We start from the raw sequence: 19,242 nt of genomic DNA on the forward strand, positions 1-19,242 counted from the left end.
GCACTGCCCACCAGGAATGACAGCCCCTTCCATGGTACTGGCTGGCAGAATGCCACCACAGATATGCCGGGGAGGAATAAGTTCAGAGGAATCAGAGAGATGCTAGCTAAGTGGCTGGAGCCAATCAAATAATTCATGAATTGAGAAAGATCGTCAATAAATTCTCCTTTAAAATCACTCCTCTAGTCAGAGGCCTTAGGTTGAGCTACGGCAATAGGGAGACGACTTTCACGGGGCACTCATACCAAAATCTAACCTGAGGAGGAAGCTCACTCACAGATTGTTGGAAATCGCTAGACCTCAGCCTGAGTTTACAGGGATGGACAGGGCAGCTGGAAACACAGAGCCCTGGGTTTAGAGACAATGGTCATTACAGACCTACAGGGTCTAGACTGACAGATACTAAGGCTGCAAGGTCAGGTTAACCTCAGCACTATAAACTCATTCCCATCACCCCAAGTGACTTGAATTCTTTATAATCATGCACTGTTTTTACAAAAATGGTAGTCGTATGTGTTAGGTAATGTCCCCTTCTCTCCCCATAAAACAAAAATCCATTTCATTTGCTTCTCGTAAACAAGGTCATGGTTTGGCTTCCCTCTTCCTGGCTAGTGAGAGCTGAGACTAAAACACAATTTTCACTACCACAGTAGTCTTTGTCCTCTCCTCTCGGGCAGCCTCACTTGAAGAAAAGCTCTGTTGTGATGGGAACAATCACAGGAACTAAGTGGCAACAAAATGGCTCCCCACCCCCTCTGCAAATCCCAACTCCATGCAAGCACCCCTCCCTTCCCTCATTTTCTTTTTGTTTCTTTTTTTTTTTTTTTTTTTTTTTTGAGATGGAGTCTCGCTCAGTTGCCCAGGCTGGAGTGCAGTGGCACGATCTCGGCTCACTGCAACCTCTGCCTTCTGGTTTCAAGCAATTCTCCTGCCTCAGCCTCCCCAGTAGCTGGGACTACAGGCGTGTGCCACCACGCCCGGCTAATTTTTTTTTTATTTTTAGTAGAGACAGAGTTTCACCATGTTGGCCAGGCTGGTCTCGAACTCCTGGCCTCAAGTGATCCACCTGCCTCAGCCTCCCAAAGTGTGGGATTACAGGTGTGAGCTACCACGCCCGGCCTTTTAAAATCGATTTTAAAAGATGATTTAAAATCATCTCCTCAAATGCAAAATGCACTGGGGCTGTCTCTTACTTTTGCATGTCTCATAATGCTTAGCAGAGCACAAGCCCCGAGAGCACATCATACACCCTGGGGTGGGGAGCTCCTGGCAGGGCTGGATCCACTCACCATTCCTGCCATCCATTGGCACTTGGCTCAGCACAGTTAGGCCAACAAGGACATAATAGACAAGTCCAAAACAGTACTGCACGACGTGAATCATGACATTGGAGAAGACACTGACGTAGAGGCACTCGAAGAGTCTTCGTAAGCTGTGCAGCCACAGAAATACTAGCACTAAGAATGCAGACAGTGCCAGCTCCCCTCCTACAATTCAGAAGGTGACAGGGTCAGCATTTCTCTTCTGGGATTAATCCAAAGTTTTGTTTTTCCCTACTGTTAAGCAGAGTATTAAATCCCGTCTAACATCTTCCTTTTTGATAGTAAGGAAGAAATGGGCCAAATGAAGTCAAGGAATTTGACTTCACTCAAATTACAGTTATACAGTAAGCTAGTGACAGGGCTGGCCCAAACACCCATCCCTCAATTCTGCTTCATTGTGTGACAGCCTTCCAGGCTTCAGGGACATCATGGTCAGGAGGTCTGTGAAGAGGTCTGTGGGTTTCTGGTCCCTGGCACTAACAGCCAGATGCAAACTGGAAGAGCTCCCGGTAGCCTCTGAGTGGCCCCAGCTGTGGGATCCCCAGCATCTCAGGCACCACAGAGGCAGAGAGGGGGACAGGAACAGAAACAGAGTTATGCATTTCTTTCCACATTAAAAAAAAGAAATTATCCTTTTAGAAGGATGGTGAGCCCAAGATCTACTTCCCCACCTGTCTTTCACGACCTGCCCACCAAAAAATCTGAAGAAAAGCTGGCTTAAAAAAAACACACTTAGTTTCTCTTTTTTTCTTTTATTTTTTGTTTTTTATTTTTTGGTTAATTTTATGTGTCAACTTCTTTATTTTTGAGACAGGGTCTTGCTCTGTCACCCAGGCTGGAGTGCAGTGGCACAGTCAGGCCTCACTGCAGCTTTGAATTTCTAAGCTCAAGTGATCCTCCTGTCTCAGCCTCCTGAGTGGCTAGAACTATAGTCATGTGCCACCACACCTGACTAATTAAAAATTTTTTTTTTTTTTGTAGAGACAGGTCTCCCTATGTTGCCCAGGCTGGTCTCGAACTCCGGGCCTCAAGCCATCCTCCAGCCTCAGCCTCCCAAAGTGCTGGGATTTTAGGTGTGAGATACCACGCCCAGTCACTTAAAAAAAAAATGGGCCACGGCCGGGGGCGGTGGCTCACGCCTGTAATCCTACCACTTTGGGAGTTGGAGGCGGGTGGATTGCCCGAGCTCAGGAGTTCGAGACCAGCCTGGGCAACATGGTGAAAACCTGTCTCTACTAAAAATACAAAAAATTAGCCAGGCGTGGTGGTGTGCGCCTGTAGTCCCAGCTTCTTGGCAGGCTGAGGTAGTAGAACTGCTTGAACCTGGGAGGTGGAGGTTGCAGTGAGCCAAGATTGGGTCACTGCAATCAGCCTGGGAGATAGAGCGAGACTCTGTCTCCATTAAAAAAAAAAAAAAAAAAAAAAGAGTCTCACATACACACACACACACACACACACACACACACGCATGTACACCATAAAGATGCAACTTAATTAACTTTTACAAATTAAGCCAACCAATCCCACCCATATAACAGCACCCAGATCCAGAAACAGAACACTTTAGGAAGCCGAGGTTGGAGGATCGCTTGAGACCAGGAGTTTGAGACCAGCCTGGGCAACATAGCAGGTCCCCCATCTCTAAAAACATTAAAAAAAAATTAGCTGGGCATAGTGGCGTGCACCTGTAGTCCCAACTACTCAAGAGGTGGAGGAGGGAGGATTGCTTGAGCCCAGGAGTTAAAGGCTGCAGTGAGCTATGATCATGCCACAGCACTCCAGCCTGGACAATAAATAGAGTGAGACCCTCTCTCTTAAAAAAAAAAAAAAGAAAAAAAAGAAAAACACGAAACAAAGAAAAGAAACAGGCCGGGTGCGGTGGCTCACGCTTGTAATCCCAGCACTTTGAGAGGCCAAGGCCGGCGGATCACAAGGTCAGGAGTTCAAGACCAGCCTGGTCAACATAGTGAAACCCTGTCTCTACTAAAAATACAAAAATTAGCCAGGCATGGTGGCACATGCCTGTAGTCCCAGCTACTCAGGAGGCTGAGGCAGGAGAATCACTTGAACCCGGGATGGGTAGGTTGCGGTGAGCTGAGATCAGGCCACTGCACTCCAGCCTGGGCAACAGAGCAAGACTCCAGCTCAAAAAAAAAAAAAAAAAAAGAAACAGAACACAACCAGCACCCCCTAGTGTTCCCTTCCAGGCACTACCCCTCCCCCAAACTTCCCATGGGGAACAACCCCTATCCTGACCTCTATCAGCACAGATTAGCTTTGACTGTTTTTGTATTTTAAATGAACTAAAACTTAGTTTTAACTCCTTAGGAACAAGTTAAAGCAAACAAATAGAATTCCTCATATCCTCACAACCAACCCTCCAAATACCAAAACACCCCAGTCAGTCTCACAGTAAACAAACGAAGAGATGAAGTTTTAATGAGTGCAGTGAGATCCGCTGACGTAGCCTACCCTCCCAAAGAGGATGTCCACGGGTTTGCTCTTTTTTTTTTAGACGGAGTCTCACTCTGTCGCCCAGGCTGGAGTGCAGTGGCATGATCTCAGCTTACTACAACCTTTGCCTCCTGGGTTCAAGCCATTCTCCTGCCTCAGCCTCCTGAGTAAGTGGGATTACAGGCATATGCCACCACGTCCAGCTAATTTTTTGTATTTTTAGTAGAGACAGGGGTTTCACCATGTTGGCCAGGCTGGTCTTGAACTCCTGACCTCAAGTGATCTACCTGCTTCAGCCTCCCAAAGTGCTGGGGTTATAGGCATGAGTCACTGCCCACTGTGCCTGGCAGGGTTTGTTCTTTTTTTTTTTTTTTTTTGAGACGGAGTCTCGCTCTGTCCTCTTAGGCTAGAGTGCAACGGCACGATCTTGGCTCACTGCAACCTCCGCCTCTTGGGTTCAAGCTATTCTCTCTCCTCAGCCTACCGAGTAGCTGGGGTTACAGGCATGCGCCAGCACACCCAGCTAATTTTTGTATTTTTAGTAGAAACAGGATTTCATCATGTTGGCTAAAGTGGTCTTGAACTCTTGACCTCAAGTGATCTGCCCACCTCGGCCTCCCAAAGTGCTGGGATAACAGGCATGAACCACCACACCCGGCCGGGGTTTGCTCTTCTGTTTGTCATCTTTTGCAACCAGTTTCTCTGGTTATACAGAAAAGGATTGCTTCTAGGTGGTTTGGCTACTGGAACAAAGGACAGAGATGAGACTAGAACAATTTGTTTCTAATTCTGCCCCTCACACTCTGCCTGACCTATTAATTGAGGACATTTCATTGTTTTCACTTTCAATTCTTTATTTTAAAAACTGTTCTGGCCAGGTGCGGTGGCTCATGCATGTAATCCCAGCACTTTCGGAGGCCAAGGCGGGCGGATCACCTGAGGTCAGGAATTCGAGACCAGCCTGACCAACATGGAGAAACCCCATCTCTCTACCAAAAATACAAAATTAGCTGGGCGTGATGGCACATGCCTGTAATCCCAGCCACTCAGGAGGCTGAGGCAGGAGAATCGCTTGAACCTGGGAGGCAGAGGTTGTGGTGAGCCAAGATCGCACCATTGCACTCCAGCCTGGGCAAGAAGAGCGAAACTCCATCTCAGAAAAAAAACAACAACAAAAAAAACTGTTCCACATATTCTTCATCCTGATGCTGAGGATGGCAAACTTAAAGGCTATTTTGTAATCGTCTGTTCAACAACTGTTTAGTCAATTTTATTATACTACCAAAGCCTCACAGCATAACTTTTTTTTCCATGTTTATCAAAAAGTAATTTTTATTTATTTAACTCATTTATTTATTTATTTTTTTGAGACGAAGTCTCCCTCTGTTGCCCAGGCCTGGAGTGCAGTAGCTCAATCTTAGCTCATGGCAACCTCTGCCTCCCAGGTTCAAGCGATTCTCTTGCCTCAGCCTCCCGAGTAGCTGGGATTACAAGCGCCTGCCACCACACCCAGCTAATTTTTGTATTTTTAGTAGAGTCGGGGTTTCACCACATTGGCCAGGCTGGTCTCGAACTCCTGATCTCAAGTGATCTGCCCGCCTTGGCCTCCCAAAGTGCTGGGATTACAGGTATGAATTAAAAAGTAATTTTTTTTTTTTTTTGAGACAGAGTCTTGCTCTGTTGCCCAGGCTGGAGTGCAGTGGCCCGATCTCGGCTCACTGCAAGCTCTGCCTCTCGGGTTCATGCCATTCTCCTGCCTGAGCCTCCCGAGTAGCTGGGGCTACAGGCGCCCGCCACCATGCCCAGCTAACTTTTTGTATTTTTAGTAGAGACAGGGTTTCACTGTGTTAGCCAGGATGGTCTCGATCTCCTGACCTTGTGATCTGCCCGCCTTGGCCTCCCAAAGTGCTGGGATTACAGGCATGAGCCACTGCACCTGACCGAAAAAGTAATTTTTAAATCACATTTCTGGAGTTCTAAGTCACGATTTTTGTTGGAACGGTATAAATGATAAATGTTTCCAGACAAACCTGACAGATCCTAAAAGCTTTACCCCTTTTGTGTAAAGACTTCTTTATAAATTTATCAACAGTACTAAAAATACCAGAGGGAGGACAGCCAGTTCTGCACACAGCACAGCACTTGCTGGGAAGTCAGGAGCGCTAACTCTTGGCTCTGTCTCCTTCTCAGGGAAGGGCTTAGGGACATCCCTTTGGCCATCCAGCAATGAACCGTGCAAAGCTCTTTTTTGCCCTCATCCTCCACTTCCCAGGCCCTTCTGAGGAGGCGCCTGAGAGGGGTGACAAAATACCAAAAACTGCTCCCTTGCAGACAGGAATGACAGAAACAGGATGCAGCGTTGTCATAAGCCCAGGGAATCCTTACCCTGGAACTGTGCCGCCCCGAGAATTCTGAGCAAACCATGAAGCCAGCTTGGAAAAGGTGCTCCCAGGAACAGAGATTGAGTAAGGCACCAAAGCAGGAAGCCATTCCACAGCACTGAGATTATATAAAAGTGGGAAAAATATCTGCAAAAGGAAAACAAGTGAGGCAATAATTAGGGTAGATCCACTAAGCTGTTATACGGGAAGATTATTTTTAGTTTCTCTGCCTTTCCCCACCCCTCCATTCCCAAAGTATACTTTTGCTTTTTAGTAGAATCTGAATCCTGTAGGTGTTCAGGTTCTTAAAATTTCCTTTCAAATAATGGGACCAGTTAACTTTCAGGAAAAAGAGGCCTCTCTGAGGTTAACAAGAACACAACCAACTGTGTTAAACTTAAAGTTTAGTTAGCAATCTCTCTGATTGCTGGGTAACAGAATTGGACTCAAGTTCCCAAAACGGAGGCCGCAGGCCCTTGCAAAGAGAACCTAGACTGTGCTAAAACAAGCTAAATCTGTGAAAGATTTCGATTTCTGTATCCCAAACAATATTGCAGTAATAGCCACACAACTGTTACACATGATTTGCATAATCGCAGACACTTGGGGCTAGAGGAAGTAAAAGATCTTCAGGCATGACTCAGTGTTTTTCCAAATTGGGTTGACCTAAATTACTTTTATTATAACATGACTAATACTACAATCATAAAACTAAGTATTAACTCCTTATGGTTGTAATTCTCAGACAACTACAGGGCCTATTTTGCAATCAACACATCTACAAACTAAATACAAATAGGACCACAAAACCAATGCAATTGAAATTAGCAATGTTAATTTAATGTGAAAGATGATGTTGATTTGCTGAAACAAAAAAAATCACCTAATATGGCACAAGGGCCTAGGGCCTAGCAGTTTCTTCTTCTTCTTTTTTCTTTTTTTTTTTTTTTTTGAGACAGGGTCTTGCTGTGTTGTCCAGGCTGGAGTGCAGTGTCGTGATCACCACTCACTGCAACATTGACCTCCCAGGCTCAAGTGATCCTCGCGCCTCAGCTTTCCAAGTAGCTGGGACCACAGGCGTGTAGTAGTCCACCATGCCTGGCTAATGTTTAAATTTTTTATAGAGATGTGATCTCCCTATGTTGCCCAGGCAGGTCTCAAACTCCTGGGCTCAAGAGATCCCTCCCACATTGGCTTCCCAAAGTGCTGGGATTACAGGTGTAAGCCACCATGTCCAGCCCCTCATAGGTTCTTTTGAGGTCTGTTTATGTATACTTTTCTATTTTTTTCTATTCAATCTGAAACCTTTCTGACTCTATTGAGCGCCTGGTGGTCATCTGGCTTTCCCTGGTCTTCAATGCTCGTGTATATATTAAATCCCACTCCTCCTTTTCTTTTTCTCATTAGTCTGTGACAATAAAAGACAACCTGGAGCCAAAAGAGGATTAAACATAATCTCAGGGGCTCCTCCAGATGATCCAGAATATGCTTGTAAGAGAATGCGCAGCCCCTGAGATCATCCCTACAAACTCAGTCTGATAAACTCTGATCCAACCTGATCATTCCATGGCAACCCACTCCACTCTGCCAATTACTATTAGCAAATCCTATCACTGGCCAGGCACGATGACACATGCCTGTAATCCCAGGGCTTTGGGAGGCCAAGGTGAGAGGATCCCTTGAGGCCAGGAGTTTGAGGTTATAGTGAGCTATGATCCTGCCTCTGCAACTCCAGCCTGGGCAATAGAGCAAGACACTGTGTCTTAGAAAATAAATAAATAAAATTCTATCACTGGATTTGCCATCTCTGGCCACACAGAACGAGAATTTTAATTCCACACAACACCTCTTAAACTATTTGAAGAGAGCCATCCTGTGATTCCCAGTTGGGATCTTCTCCAGGCTCAAGAGCCTACTTTTCACAGAAGTTCATGCATCAAGGTCAATCGCCACCCGTGGCTACTGATCTTTGGTTATACCACAGGGTCTTCCTTAAGACACACTTCCCACAACTGACCCCAGGTATAGTCTGAGCCTCGTGGAGCAGAGTGGAAGGTCAAGAACATGCTGTTCTGCAGGCTCCCAGGGAAAGGCAGGAGGGATAGCTTCTGAAGGACAATTTCTGGACCAGCCACTTTACGTACTTAATTTTTTCACAAATATTTACTGAGCACTTCGAATGTGTTGGGCAATATTCTAGAAGCTGGGGACTCAGCAGGGAGTAAACAGACTAGGTCTCTGCCTTGATGGAGTTTACCTTACAGTGGAGAGTCAGACGGTCAACAACTAAACCTGCAGACATCTAGCATAATGCTGGGTCAGGGGACAGAGGGTGCAGAGGGGAGGCTGTTCTGGATGGGCGGTCAAGGATGGCTTCTCTGGAAGTGACATTTGGCTAGAATGAGTCATCCTTGTGGATTTCTAGGGGAAGAACTTTCTAGGCAGAAGAAATAACAACTGCAAAGGCGATGAGGTGTGTGTATATTAGGGGTGTTCAAGGAACATTAAAAGACATCTGTACATTGGCATGGCCAAGGGCGAGGGTAGAAGGTGAGGCAGGAGTGGGGAGAGGACATGAAGCCTTGTAAGGCCACTAGCTTTTATAATGGGGAGCCATTTGGGCAGATGAGTGACTTGAGGTAGCAACTTATGTTTTAAAAATCCCTCTAGCCTACCCGGGAGACGGAGGTTACAGTGAGCCAAGATCGTGCCATTGCTCTCCAGCCCGGGCAACAGAGCGAGACTCTATCTCAAATAAATAAATAAATAAATAAATAAATAATCCCTCTAGCCTGAGCAACATAATGAGGCCCCATCTCTACTAAAAAAAAAAAAAAAAAAAAAAAAAGAAATAAAAAAATTAGCTGGGTGTGATGATGCATGCCTGTAGTTCCAGCTACTTGGGAGGCTCAGGCTGAGGCTGCAGTAAGTGGTGATCATGCCGCCACAGCACTCCAGCCTGGGTGACAAAGCGAGATTCTGTCTCAAAACAAACAAACAAACAAAACCCTAAAAATCTCTCTGGCTGATGGACAAGTTCTGGAGATATGTGGTGGTGATAGTTGGATAACAAGATGAATGTATTTAAAGCTACTTAACTGTATATTTAAAAAACATTAAAAAGGCAAAATTTAAGTTATGTGTATTTTACCACAATAAAAACATTTTAAAAGGCAGCAAAAGAGGCCAGGTGCAGGGGCTCAGGCCTGTAATCCCAGCACTTTAGGAGGCCGAGGTGGGCTGATTACCTGAGGTCAGGAGTTCGAAACCAGCCTGGCCAACATGGTGAAACCCTGTTTCTACTAAAAATACAAAAATTAGCCAGGCATGCTGGCATACACCTGTAATCCTAGCTACTTGGGAGGCTGAGATAGGAGAATAGCTTAAACCCAGGAGGCAGAGGTTGTAGTGAGCCGAGATTGCACCACTGCACTCCAGCCTGGAAGACTGAGCAAGACTTTGTCTCAAAAAAAAAAAAAAAAAAAAAAAAAAAATGGAGGCAAAAGAAAGCATTGGTCATATATTTCATTATTCTTTAAGTGAAAAAATATCCCTCTGGTAACGAGGTAGAGAATAGTCTAGTTGTGGGGGTAAGGGGTGCCAGGTAGAGCATGGCAAAACAGTTAAGATTATTTAATTCATCTTCATAACAATCCTATGAAGCTTATGTGGTTATCTTTGTGTGGCAGATGAGAACCCCAAGGCTCAGAGAGGTTAAGTTACTTATTCAATGTCACACACTAAGTGACAGCCCTGATGACTGTGAAGTTAAAATCATACTATTGTGCTCTCATTCATGCAACCTAGGCGTGCCTGAACCTGCTTTTCCAGCCTTATGTTACACGTTCCAATTTATATCAAGCCTAAAGTCAAGCACATCACTCAAGTGGGTTTTGTGTAAGTTGCTAGGCTACACCGTGCTGTGCTCTACTCGTGTCATGGTGTCTTTAATTCACAAGCATATTGTGTTGCTTTTCATTCCCACATTTTGTTTTGCTTGCCTGATTTCCCTCTACACATTTTCTATTCTTTTTTTTTTTTTTTTTTTTTCAGACGGACTCTCGCTCTGTTGCCCAGGCTGGAGTGCAGTGGCACGATCTTGGTTCATTGCAAACTCTGTCTCCCGGGTTCATGCCATTCTCCTGCCTCAGCCTCCCCAGTAGCTGGAACTACAGGCGCCTGCCACCACGCCCAGCTAATTTTTTGTATTTTTAGTAGAGACGGGGTTTCACCGTGTTAGCCAGGATGGTCTCGATCTCCTGACCTCATGATCCACCCGCCTCAGCCTCCCAAAGTGCTGGGATTACAGGCGTGAGCCACCGCACCCGGCCTATACATTTTCTATTCTTTAGAGCAAGTCATAGCTCTTGTTTGTTTTTAAAGACCCAAGTTGAGCCTCCAAAAGCCGATCTAAAATCTCCACTGCCTTCTGTTTTGGACACACTCCTTTTTTCCTCCTTTGGCACTTTGCTTACTTGTAGCACTGTTGTCCAAGCCCTTGTAAGCAGGGGTAAGGTGATCTTTATAGGATAATACAAGGTGCTGAGTGAGCACTCCCTTGCTTAACAAACATTTGAGTGCTTACTTTAAGTCACAACTGCTCCAGGCTCTGAGGATACAACAGCAAACACAACAGACAATTCCTGCCCTCATGGAGCTTACACATGCGTATGCGCACACGCACGCGCACACACGCACACGCACGCGCACACACGCACACGCAAGCGCACACACACACAGTAAATTTTATAGCATGTCAGGTGATAATTGCTACTGAGAAAACTAATGCAGAAAAGAGGAAGGAGGAATGCTGGGATGGCAGAATTATAATATCAAACACAATAGACAGGGAGGGGTGTCTCATTGAAAAGGTAATATTTGAGTAGAATTACAGGAAGTGAGGGGATAAACCATGCGGCTATCTGGGGAAAGGCCTTTCCAGGTAGAGGGAAACAGGCAGTGCAGGTAGGAGAGAGAACTAGCAGAGAGGCCCTCAAACCTGGAATAGAGCCAGATGGGACAAACTAGAGACAAAGTCAGTAAGGTAGTGGGAATGAGACCATATGAGGTCTTGGGCTTTTACTGTGAGTTAGAAGCTACTCTATGGTTTGGGGCCTAAAACACAATCTATTTTTAATAATACATATTTGCTGGCCGAGCGCAGTGCGTCAGGCCTGCAATCCCGGCACTCTGAAAGGCTGAGGGTGGATCACCTGAGGTCAGGAGTTCAAGACCAGCCTGGCCAACATGGTAAAACCCCATCTCTACTAAAAATACAAAAATTAGCCAGGTGTGGTGGCACACCCCTGTAGTCCCAGCTCCTTGGGAGGCTGAGACATGACAATCACTTGAACCCAGGAGATGGGAGGCTGCAGTGAGCCCAGACTGTGCCACTGCACTCCAGCCTGGGCAACAGAGCGAGACTCCATCTCAAAACAAACAAACAAACAAAAACTATTTGCTGACTGCTGGAACAGACTCCAGGCCCCAGTCAGAGGCGTTATGGGGTTAAGAAGGGGAATTAATGTTTACTGAGTTCTGGCTAGATCCCTGGACCTGTGGCCAGCTTTTAGTCCTTTATTTGGCCCCGCCCACATCCTGCTGATTGGTCCATTTTACAGAGTGCTGATTGGTCCGTTTTTACAGAGTGCTGATTGGTGCATTTACAAACCTTTAGCTACACAGAGCGCTGATTGGTGCATTTTTACAGAGTACTATTGGTACGTTTACAAACCTTTAGCTAGACACAGAGTGCTGATTGGTGCATTTACAAACCTTTAGCTAGACAGAAAAGTTCCCTAAGTGCCCACTCGACCCAGGAAGTCCAGCTGGCTTCACCTCTCACTATTATGCTAATAATCTAATGCACACCATCACCATCTCTTGCCTGGACCACCACAGTAGCCTCTTATCCAGTCTTTTCCACATGATGGCCAATCATCCTTTAAAACATAAATCACACAATGCAATGCCTCCCCCTCCCACACAAAGCCCTCAGTAGCTTCCACTCACTCAGAATAACATCCAAATTCTAGCATAGGCTGCAAGGCCCTGGCGAGCTGCTGTTTCCCCCACCCCATCCATCCTTCTATGTTGTCACTCACGCCCACTTCAGTCTTGCTCATGATCAAATAACCCTGCTGGATTTCCTCTAAAGCACTTACAGTCATCTGAAATTATCTGGCTGGTTTTACAATATTTATTGACATGTTACTGTCTGCCTTCCTAGAAGATAAGCTCTAAGGAGCCTAGAATGATTCCTGGCACACAGTAGGTATCTATAAACACTGGTTAAATAAATGAATGAGAGAAGGTAAGCATCTCTTCCAAAGTTACTCTCAGAGTAGGCATCCAGTTAATCAACAAACAAATTAAACCTCAAACACACTGACCGAGGTCCTTATTACCAGTCAGGTGTTAAGCTAGGGATATGGTAGCAAACAAGACAAATATAAACTCATGAAACGTTTACAGTCTAGAGCAGGGGTTCTCACCATTTCTCCATCATGGACCCCTTTGGCAGTTTGGTGAAGGCTACAGCCTTCTCAAAATATTATACAAGCACAGGAGTGTGGTGTGACCATGGGGAAGCAAAAGAAAACAAGGAAGTATGCGACCATGAAGCGAATGCTTAGTCTCAGAGATCAGAGGCTTACAGAAAAGGATAAATTAAAACCTAAAAAGAAAGAAAAGAAGGATCCCAGCATGTTAAAGGAAAGAGAAATTCCCCAACACCCTACCTGCTTATTTTTCCAATATAATACACAGCTAGGCCCACCTTACCACATCCTCATTGATACCAACCTTTATCAACTTTTCCATAAAAGCCAAACCAGACTTAGTGCAGTCAATGATGGACTGTCTGTATACCAAGTATATTCCTTGTATAACTGATTGTGTAATGCCTGAAATTGAGAAATTGGAGCAGAAGTATGGAGTGGCTCTAAGGATCACCAAGGATCCAACATTTGAAGGATAACCATGTACACACAAAGGAACCTACGCAGATGACTGCTTAGTACAGACAGTAATTCAGCATAAGTGTTATATTGTGGCCACAGTTGACCGGGACCTTAAAAGAAGAATCCCTAAGATTCCTGGAGTTCCTATCATGTACATTTCTAACCATAGATACAACATTGAATAAATGCCAGATGATTATGGAGCCCCTTGATTCTAATTCTTATAAGACACAGTTCCTCTGCCTTTCTTCAACCAGCTTTCTCTTGTTGCCAGTTCATTACACATGCAAGAGCATGAATTATTATTCTGTTGACCTATTTGCTCTATTATGAGTTGAGGATGGTTAAATATGCTCACCCTCTTTTTTTTTGAGATGAAGTTTCGCTCTTGTTGCCCAGGCTGGATGGAGTGCAGTGGCACAGTCTCGGCTCAATGCAGCCTCTGCCTCACAGGTTCGGGCAATTGTCCTGCCTCAGCCTCCCAAGTGGCCAGCTAATTTTTTTTTTTCGTATTTTTTGTATTTTACGTCTTTTCAGTACAGAAAAATATGCCTCAGCCTCCCACGGTGCTGGGATTGCAGGTGTGAGCCAACATGCTTGCCCTGCTCACTTTTTGATGCTGTTTTGAAATTGATATTTTGTCTCATAAAAATGTTAGGCCAGACCAGACACGGTGGCTCACGCCTGTGGTCCTGGCGCTTTGGGAGGCCGAGGTGGGTGGATCATCTGAGGTCAGGAGTTCAAGACTAGCCTGGCCAATATGGTGAAACTCCGTTTCTACTAAAAATGCAAAAACTGTCCGGGCATGGTGGCGCGTACCTGTGTTCCCTGCTGCTGGGCGGCTTAGGCAGGAGAATCGCTTGAACCTGGGAGGTGGAGGTTGCAGTGAGCCGATATTGCGCCATTGCACTCCGGCCTGGGCAACAAGAGTGAAACCCTGTCTCAAGAAAAAAAAAAAAAATTAGGCCAGGCACACGGTGACTCACACCTATAATCCCAACACTATGGGAGGCCAAGGTGGGCGGATCATCTGAGGTCAGGAGTTCCAGGCCAGCTTGGACAACATGGCGAAACCCCATCTCTACTAAAAAAACAAAAAAAATTAGCTGGGTGTGGTGTCACATGCCTGTAATCCCAGCTACTGGGGGTGCTGAGGCAGGAGAATTGCTTGAACCCAGGAGGTGGAGGTTGCAGTGAGCGGAGACTGCGCCATGGCATTCCAGCGTAGGTGACAGAGTAAGACTGTCTCAAAAAAAAAAAAAAAAAAAAAAAAAAATTTAATGATGGTCAGAAGGTACAAAATCTCAGACAGGAAGAATATGTTTTATGCTTTTTTTGAGTTACGTTATACAGTGTGTTGCATATACTTAATAATGGAGTGTTATACATTTCAAAATTGATGTTCTCATCACAGAAGTGTATTTGAAGTATTAGATATGTTAACTAGCTTGATTTAATTATTCCACATTGCATCCACAATTTATGACATCACTTTGTAACCTATAAATTTATACAATTATAAATTGTCAATTTACAAAAAAAGTTATACAAGCATAAAGTAAAATGCAGCAGGCTTACAAAGGAAACCAATTATAGTGACATACAAGTAATGCAACTACTAAAAAACAAATTTGCAATATAGTAATATGTATATTTCTTTCTTTCTTTCTTTTTGAGATGGAGTTTCAATCTTGTCACCCAGGCTGGAGTGCAGTGGCGTGATCTTGGCTCACTTCAACCTACACCTCCCAGGTTCAAGCTATTCTCCTACCTCAGCCTCCCGAGTAGCTGGAATTACCAGTGCTCGCCACCATGCCCGGCTAATTTTTGTATTTTTAGTAGAGATGGGGATTCACCATTTCGGCCAGGCTGGTCTCCAACTCCAGACCTCAGGTGATCCACCTGCCTCAGCCTCCCAAAGTGCTGGGATTACAGGCGTGAGCCACCGCACCCAGCCTGTAATATGTATACTTCTTAATGTGTCTACTAACAAGATCTAGTGATGAAAGACTACAGTGTTCTCATAACGAGGAAAACAGTAATATTTTGAGGTATCATCAATATTCTTAATATAAAAAAACTATCACAGAATTACAGATACTGCTAATTCTACCGTAGTTTGTAGATTATATTCATAATTAAGGCAATGCTAAATTTCAGCTAGAGGTTAGTGAAAATAAAGACATAACTTTCTTCCAATCCAAGTTTGCCCTGAATTCTATCCACAGATCCTCTGAACCTCCAGTTAATGCTCCCTGGACTCCAGTAGGGAAAGTCTGGGCAGCTCTTTTTGCCTCTAGAGCCCAATTCAATTCCAAAGCTTCGATACCATTTGGAATCATTTTGAAATTTAAGAAGTTCTTCTACATTCACTGTGCAACCCAGAGCATCATGATACATGTTCGATGTCGCCTGTTTATTCAGACTTCCTGGGAAATCAAAACTCTAGGAACCAAAAGGAAAACAAAAAAAAGCAACCATCACCTTAATTAAAAAAAAAAAAAAAATCTACCAGACAGGAGTCATGGAAACAAACATTCCAAGAACTGATTTCAGGTTTTACTCTTGCCTCCGTAGGAAAGAAAAAAATAATCCCAAACAAAATTACCTACATACTGCCTTATTTGCAGAAATGGGATTTACAACTGCCTATTTCTAACTGTAGCAATTATGAACTTATTTTCATTTTTAAGAGTACTGCTAGAGGGCCAGGCGTAGTGGCTCATGCCTGTAATCCCAGCACTTTGGGAGGCCAAGGTGGGTGGATCACTTGAGGTCATGAGTTCAAGACCAGCCTAGCCAAAATGTTGAAACCCCGTCTCTACTAAAAAATACAAAAATTAGCCAGGCATGGTGGTGTGCACCTCTAGTCCCAGCTACTCAGGAGGCTGAGGGAGGAGAATTGCTTGAACCCAGGAGGCGGAGGTTGCAGTGAGCCAAGATTGAGCCACTACGTTCCAGCCTGGGCGACAGAGCGAGACTCCATCTCGACAAAACAAAAGAGTACTACTAGATTTTGCACAGGAAAAATATTCACATATAAGTATCAAGGTTAACGTTACCAAATGATTTTAAATTTGGATTAACCAAGATATTTACTAAATGCTACCATCTGGGATAATTCCATTCGCACTTGATCTTTCACACAGATTGAGCTTCACATGGTACAAGATATTTCCCATGAAGTATACGAGAGGATAAGAGCTTGGGATTTAAATTCCAACAGGCAGGGTTCAGGTACCACCCTTGCTAGTACTAGCATCATTGCACAAGTGCTATCTTCTAAGCTTGAGTCTGCATGTGTGTAAATGGAAATAATGACAATAACATCTCCCTCACAGGTCTACTGTGAGGATTAAATGGGGAAAGGCATGTAATCCTTAGTGGTCATCACATAAATCATATATGTAAGCATTTAGTCAATGGTGGTTACTATTTATAAACCAGTAAAATCTCTCCCACATGCTCTTTAGCCATTAGCACATTTTTTTAAATGATAAAAGTGATAAGCATCTTGTGAATGAAGACATTTTGGAAAATACAGAGACGTATAAAAAAGAGGCCACAGACTCTTACCTCCACCCAACTCTAACTATCTCCCTATTTCATATAAACAGGGGTACAAAATTTAAAAAGAGAGTAATACATGTATTAATTTTTTGGAGACACTGCCAGTTTTGATGCAAGTTATCTTTTTTTGTCGCAATAAAAATGCCTTTCATTATTGGTCTGGATGTTTTGTACCTTTTCCAGTACTAAAAGAAATGTCTGTTTAAATTTAGAGAAGTCGGGGAAGGGCACTTGAACACTATGGGAGGTTCTACTGTAGAATTCTGGAAGAAGAAAAAGGTGTAAATTATTTCACAATACAGTAGAAATTACAGGAAGTCCAAACAGAACAAACTGTTACAGTAATGAATAAGGAAAAGGTACCAAGTCTCTTTCTTGGCTGTCATATAATAACAGACTTGAGTTGCAACAGCTGGGGTGTATGCAAGTTCAGGGGATGATTTTACACGTGCCATTTAATCCAGGTACACTAGACTAGTACCTTTCTCAAAACTCAGAAAATAAATTGCTGTGAAGTATAAAAGGATTCAACCCTGATTACAAATGGGGTAACAGGTAATTTTTGCTTAAAAAGAGCCTCTAGGAAACAGGAGGTTTGATCAATTTGTTTCATGTACTTCTACTTCTTCCCTTTAGGGTGCCTCAGAATGACCTAGTTCTCCCTTCTCTGTGTTAACACCTGACACATCTTTCTCTGACAGTCAAAACTCGCAGATTATCCAAGTTTTAGAAGCCAAATTATACTTGTCCTTTTGTTGCCTGCGGACCTGGGGCACTGCCTATGAGTGTTTCAAGCGACAACCCAGATGTTTTTAACCTTTAAAAAAAATTTTTTTTAAATACAAGGTATTTCTCTGTTGCCCAGGCTAGAGTGCAGTGCCATGATTATAGCTCACTGCAGTCTCCAATGCCTGATCTCAAATGATCTTCCTGCCTTCATTCCAAGTAGCTGGCACTACAGGCACACGCCACCAAGCCCTGCCAATTTTTTGTATTTTCAGGAGAGACGGAGTCTCACTATATTTCCCAGCCTGGTCTCGAACTCCTGAACTCAACCGATCCGCCCGCCTCAGCCTCCTAAAGTGCTGGGATTACAGGCGTGAGCCACTGCGCCCGGCCTAAGATGCATCTTAAGAGGCACTGTTCTATTTCTACCATCTCGAATAGTATTTGGCCAACTCTTTCCAGCTATGTCATGAATTCAAAGTGGAAAAAGGAGAAGAAGAAAATTATAACAGGTCTCTATTTAAACCCTGACGATTTAATCCTTCGCTGAACTGGGTTACAGAATTTTTCGAAAGTCAAATGGAGCTTCGGGACTGGTCTGCCTATGACGTGCACCTTGGGCCACCTTCCCCAGGGGCACCTGCCGAGGTGCAGGTTAGGACGACTCAGTCCTTTGTCCCCACTGCGAGGGTTGGGGAGAGAAACGGGGGAAGCCGAGGCCGAAGAGCCGGCCTGACTTCATTTCCACAAATGATTCCCGGTGACCTCAAGTTAGAGTATGAGCCACTGGAGTGCAGGGGACGGGAAAGAGGAGAATTTGGGGCAAGGGGGACTTCAATTTGCCGCCTAAATTCGGAATGACCAGGCCTAAATTCGGATGCGTTGCCATTTCCCCTCAGGGAAAGGCTCCGTGCGGCTACCAGTTCACATTCCTCCAGCTGAGTGCAAGCGGCTCCGCTCTCCCTCGGCGTCCGCGGACACCTGGGCACTGCTCCCCGGAGCCACGCAGCAGCCCGGGAATGGCCGGGGCCAGGCCGAGGGAGCGCCGTGCTGCGCCAGGGAACCCGCCGGGGCCTCCCAGGCCGGGTCCCGCCTCTGCTGCCCCCTGCCGGCTGCCCGCGAGCCGGGGCGCCATGAACTCTCAGCGCCTTGACCACCGCGGCTCGGGACCGGGGCGCGGTTACCTCTTGGGGACATCAAAGGCGCGGCAGGCGGCGGGGCGCGGCGGCTCCCCACACTTGGTTTTCCCATAGCGGATCAGGTCCTGGAAGATCGCGCAGCCCGGGAGCAGGCCGGGCGGCAGGAGCTGCAGCAGTAGGGTTAGCAGGAAGGCGGCGGTCAGCGTGAGCCACACCGCGCGCAGCGGGTCCAGCGCCGAGAGCTCGGCCTCCGCCCAGGGAGCCATGGCCCGCGTGCCCGCCTTCCACGCTGCTGGCGCCCCCACCGCTCGCCCGCGGAAGAGCGGCCACTAGCGCGCCGCGCGCCGGTCTCAGCCTAGCGGGACGTCGGTGACGCGGCGCGGGGCGGGGACTCGCAGAGCCCCTCCCGGACTCGCCGCTCAGCCGTGGAGGTCTTTGGTCCCGGTCGCGCTGGCGCTGGGTGGTCGCTCGCAGTTCCTAATGTGGGCATGGGGTTGCTTAGATGGAGCTCTAGAATATGATTCATCAGAAGCAAAGACGCAAAACAGACGAGACCACGTGTCTGCCACTCTTATCAGCATTATCTCCAAAGCAAAAAATGGAAACCTTACATGTTCCATTTTAGTTTATTTAGCTAAATTATGGTACACTGACATGTTAGAATATCATGCAGTCATTGAGAATTATT

At 45.5% G+C, this 19,242-nt stretch overlaps 1 protein-coding gene and 1 pseudogene across 9 annotated transcripts in view; one reads left to right on the forward strand and one right to left on the reverse strand.

The window, feature by feature from the left end:
* SRD5A3 (steroid 5 alpha-reductase 3) overlaps nt 1–19,024 on the reverse strand; it is a 40,341-nt gene extending 21,317 nt beyond the window's left edge. For 5 of the 9 annotated variants that reach the window (XM_063664558.1, XM_063664557.1, XM_063664555.1 and 2 more), the window contains exons 1-5: nt 18,600–18,918; nt 14,246–14,361; nt 13,939–14,056; nt 6,162–6,304; nt 1,290–1,487 (exon numbers count right to left, since the gene is read on the reverse strand). In XM_063664558.1, coding sequence (XP_063520628.1) covers nt 1,290–1,487; nt 6,162–6,304; nt 13,939–14,056; nt 14,246–14,361; nt 18,600–18,820 — 796 coding nt within the window. In that variant the 5' untranslated portion in view covers nt 18,821–18,918. Of the gene's footprint in view, nt 1–1,289; nt 1,488–6,161; nt 6,305–13,938; nt 14,057–14,245; nt 14,362–18,599 lie in introns of all 9 variants that reach the window. The other 4 variants (XM_054484927.2, XM_054484928.2, XM_054484926.2 and 1 more) reach the window with 3 other exon arrangements.
* Nucleotides 12,726–13,331, forward strand: LOC129034986 (rRNA-processing protein FCF1 homolog; annotated as a pseudogene).
* Nucleotides 19,025–19,242: the final 218 nt, after the last annotated feature.

Source organism: Pongo pygmaeus, chromosome 3 (genome assembly GCF_028885625.2).
Source record: "Pongo pygmaeus isolate AG05252 chromosome 3, NHGRI_mPonPyg2-v2.0_pri, whole genome shotgun sequence".
NCBI classification, from domain to species: Eukaryota; Metazoa; Chordata; class Mammalia; order Primates; family Hominidae; genus Pongo; species Pongo pygmaeus.